The sequence below is a fragment of the Arvicanthis niloticus genome, chromosome 13 (assembly GCF_011762505.2).
Source record: "Arvicanthis niloticus isolate mArvNil1 chromosome 13, mArvNil1.pat.X, whole genome shotgun sequence".
Taxonomy (NCBI): Eukaryota; Metazoa; Chordata; class Mammalia; order Rodentia; family Muridae; genus Arvicanthis; species Arvicanthis niloticus.
Window position 1 is genome coordinate 5,473,322 of NC_047670.1, and position 2,541 is coordinate 5,475,862.

At 36.4% G+C, this 2,541-nt stretch overlaps 1 protein-coding gene across 1 annotated transcript; it reads right to left on the minus strand.

Annotated features, from left to right (window-relative positions):
• Positions 1-479: 479 nt before the first annotated feature.
• LOC117718670 (zinc finger protein 431-like) lies at positions 480-1,975 on the minus strand. The gene is made up of 2 exons (XM_076912204.1): positions 1,916-1,975; positions 480-953 (listed from the first exon to the last, which is right to left on the minus strand). Exons 1-2 carry the CDS (start codon positions 1,973-1,975, stop codon positions 480-482), a joined length of 534 nt encoding a protein of 177 aa, XP_076768319.1.
• Between the last annotated feature and the right edge of the window lie 566 nt (positions 1,976-2,541).

The window sequence follows — 2,541 nt, forward strand, 5'->3', positions numbered from 1 at the left end:
TAAATTCTTTCATGCATTTAAATACGATTAGGAAACGAAAATGCTTTACAACACTGATTACATTCATGAGGTTTCTCTCCTGTACCTGTTCTTTTATAATATTGGAGATGCTAAAGTTGTGAAAAGTCTTTACCACGTTGATGACATTCATGAGGTTTCTTCCAATATGGGATCTTTTATGTTTTTGAGACTAGTGGGCCATGCAAAGGCTTTAGCACAATGATTACATCCATAGTTCTGTCCAATATGGGTTCTTTTATGTTTTTGGGAAAAATCCTTATGGAACAGCTTTTACCACAATGATCACATTCATTGGTTTCTTTCCAATATGGGTTCTTTTATGCTCTTGGGAACAAAAACTTTCTGAAAAGGCTTTTACTATATTAATTACATTCACACAGTTTCTCTCCAGTATGTGATCAATTATGTCTTTGGAGACTTTTCACTTATAAATGTTTTTTTTCACATTGATTACATAACTAAGGTTTCTCTCTGGTATGCATTCTTTTATGATATTGGAGAGTACTGTGACATGAAAAGGCTTTACCACATTGATTACATTCATAAGGTTTCTCTCCGGTATGTGTTCTTTTATGATACTGGAGATGACTGGATCTTGCAAAGGCTTTATCACATTTACCACATTCATAAGGTTTCTCTCCATTATGTGTTCTTTCATGTATTTGGAGACCACTATGACTTGAAAAGTCTTTACCATATTGATTACATTCATAAGGTTTCTTTCCAGTATGATTTCTTTCATGCCTTTCATGACTTCTAGAAGTTTGACATTGTTCTTCAATATGATGGTCTTCCAAATTATAGCTTATAGCAGTGAGGTTCCAGTAGGTCTCCAGCATCACATCTTTGTAGAGATTCTTCTGGGAAGAATCCAGCAAATTCCATTCTTCCACAGTGAAGTTCACAGGCACATCATCAGAAGTCACTGCATCCTAAATCAATAATTGTAACCGCCCGCTGCCACAAGAAAACTGGGCTCACCTGAAGGTGGGGCTGGGAATGGAAGAGATGAAGCCAAGACAAAGTTCTCTGATCAAGGCTCTTGGAAGGAATTTTTTTTAACACTATGCAAGTGTTGGGTTTTGTGTTAGACTGCCTCCTTCTCAAGGCTGCCTATTGTAGTTTTATACGTAGTAAAGTAAATATTTCCACTCTCTCCTTCTACATTTATATTGTAAAATCACTTCAAAGTAAATATTTGTTTTAACTTTGACTCTAGGCCTATTTTTAATTTAGTTTAGTTTTGTTTGTTTTTACTTTCTTTCTTTAAATTATGAACTAGCAGATGGGTGAGTGGTAGAAGTTATAATGCCAAGTAGTGATTTTTTCAAGTTATTACAATAGAAAGGATGACATAAACCCAGTTTGTCTTCATTTAAGGACCAGGCTTGATTTAGAAAAGAAGGCCACAAGGTATCAGCTCCAGGAATAGACAATTTAAGTTCAGAAACTAGGCCATAAGGCACCGGCTCCAGAAACATATTATAAAATACAGAAACAAGATCATAAAAACCCCTCCCAAAGAACAGCATGGGGATAATCACAAAAATGGAGAAATATCTTATCTCAGAATGGCTATCTGTGCCAGGAAGCCTTATTTCATCCTATATTAAATGTTTATGACATATGAATGATGACCACTGACCACCTGTGATCCCCTAACACCCACCAATGAAATTTATATTACCCAATTCTTTTAGAAAGTTCCCCCCAGTTCCCTATAAGAAGGTCTGAGCACTTTCGCCTGGAGTAGCCATTTGGAAAAAAACGGTTGAACCCCTCAAGCTGGTTGTTTCTTTAGAATAAACACTCTTTGTCTTTGCATTCTATCTGAGTCTGGAATCTGTTTTCAGTGGTTTTCAGACACTTACAGAATGAGTGACTCTAAAATTACTTTTGGCTTATCTGTGTTGCTCATACTTTCAAGTGTGTTCCCATATTTATTTTCTGTCATTATAAGTATAATTTCAAATCTGTCTGCTAGTTCCCTGCTTAAGCTGACACCAGTTAGTTTTCTCGGAAACAGTAGTGCCTGTATTGGAAACCTATATTGAGAAAAGATGCCCCGATATTAAATATGCTCATTGCTAATGTTTGACACTGCCTCTGTGTGTCTGTGTGTGTGTGTGTGTGTGTGTGTGTGAGAGAGAGAGAGAGAGAGAGAGAGAGAGAGAGAGAGAGAGAGAGAAGAGGCAGGCAGACAGAAAGAGAGCACTCATTTCGTGATTTTTGATGGCTTACCATCTTACCTTGGGCTCCAATTTCCTCTGTCATTAGCAACTCTACACATTATTTTTAGCTCTTATTATTTTCTGACTTCTGTTGTCTTTTATTTTTACAGTTAAAAATTGTTTTTGTCGATTTTCTTGAAGTGGTTGTTGTGGTTGTGTTTCTCTGTGTAGTTTATTTTTCTTTAAAAATGTTCATGTTATTACAGAGCTTGTTTTTAGTATGAGGGACAGAAGAAAATGGAGCATTCAGAGGTGGAAAAGGGGAAGGAGAAGAAGGAAGGGAAGGATA

Bases quoted from the DNA above. Each gene is read 5' to 3' on its own strand.
- LOC117718670 (XM_076912204.1), bottom strand. From the start codon at position 1,975: ATGACAGAAAATAAATATGGGAACACACTTGAAAGTATGAGCAACACA. The intron at 954-1,915 runs GTAATTTTAGAG...TTATTGATTTAG, and splicing joins GCAACACAGATAAGCCAAAA to GATGCAGTGACTTCTGATGA.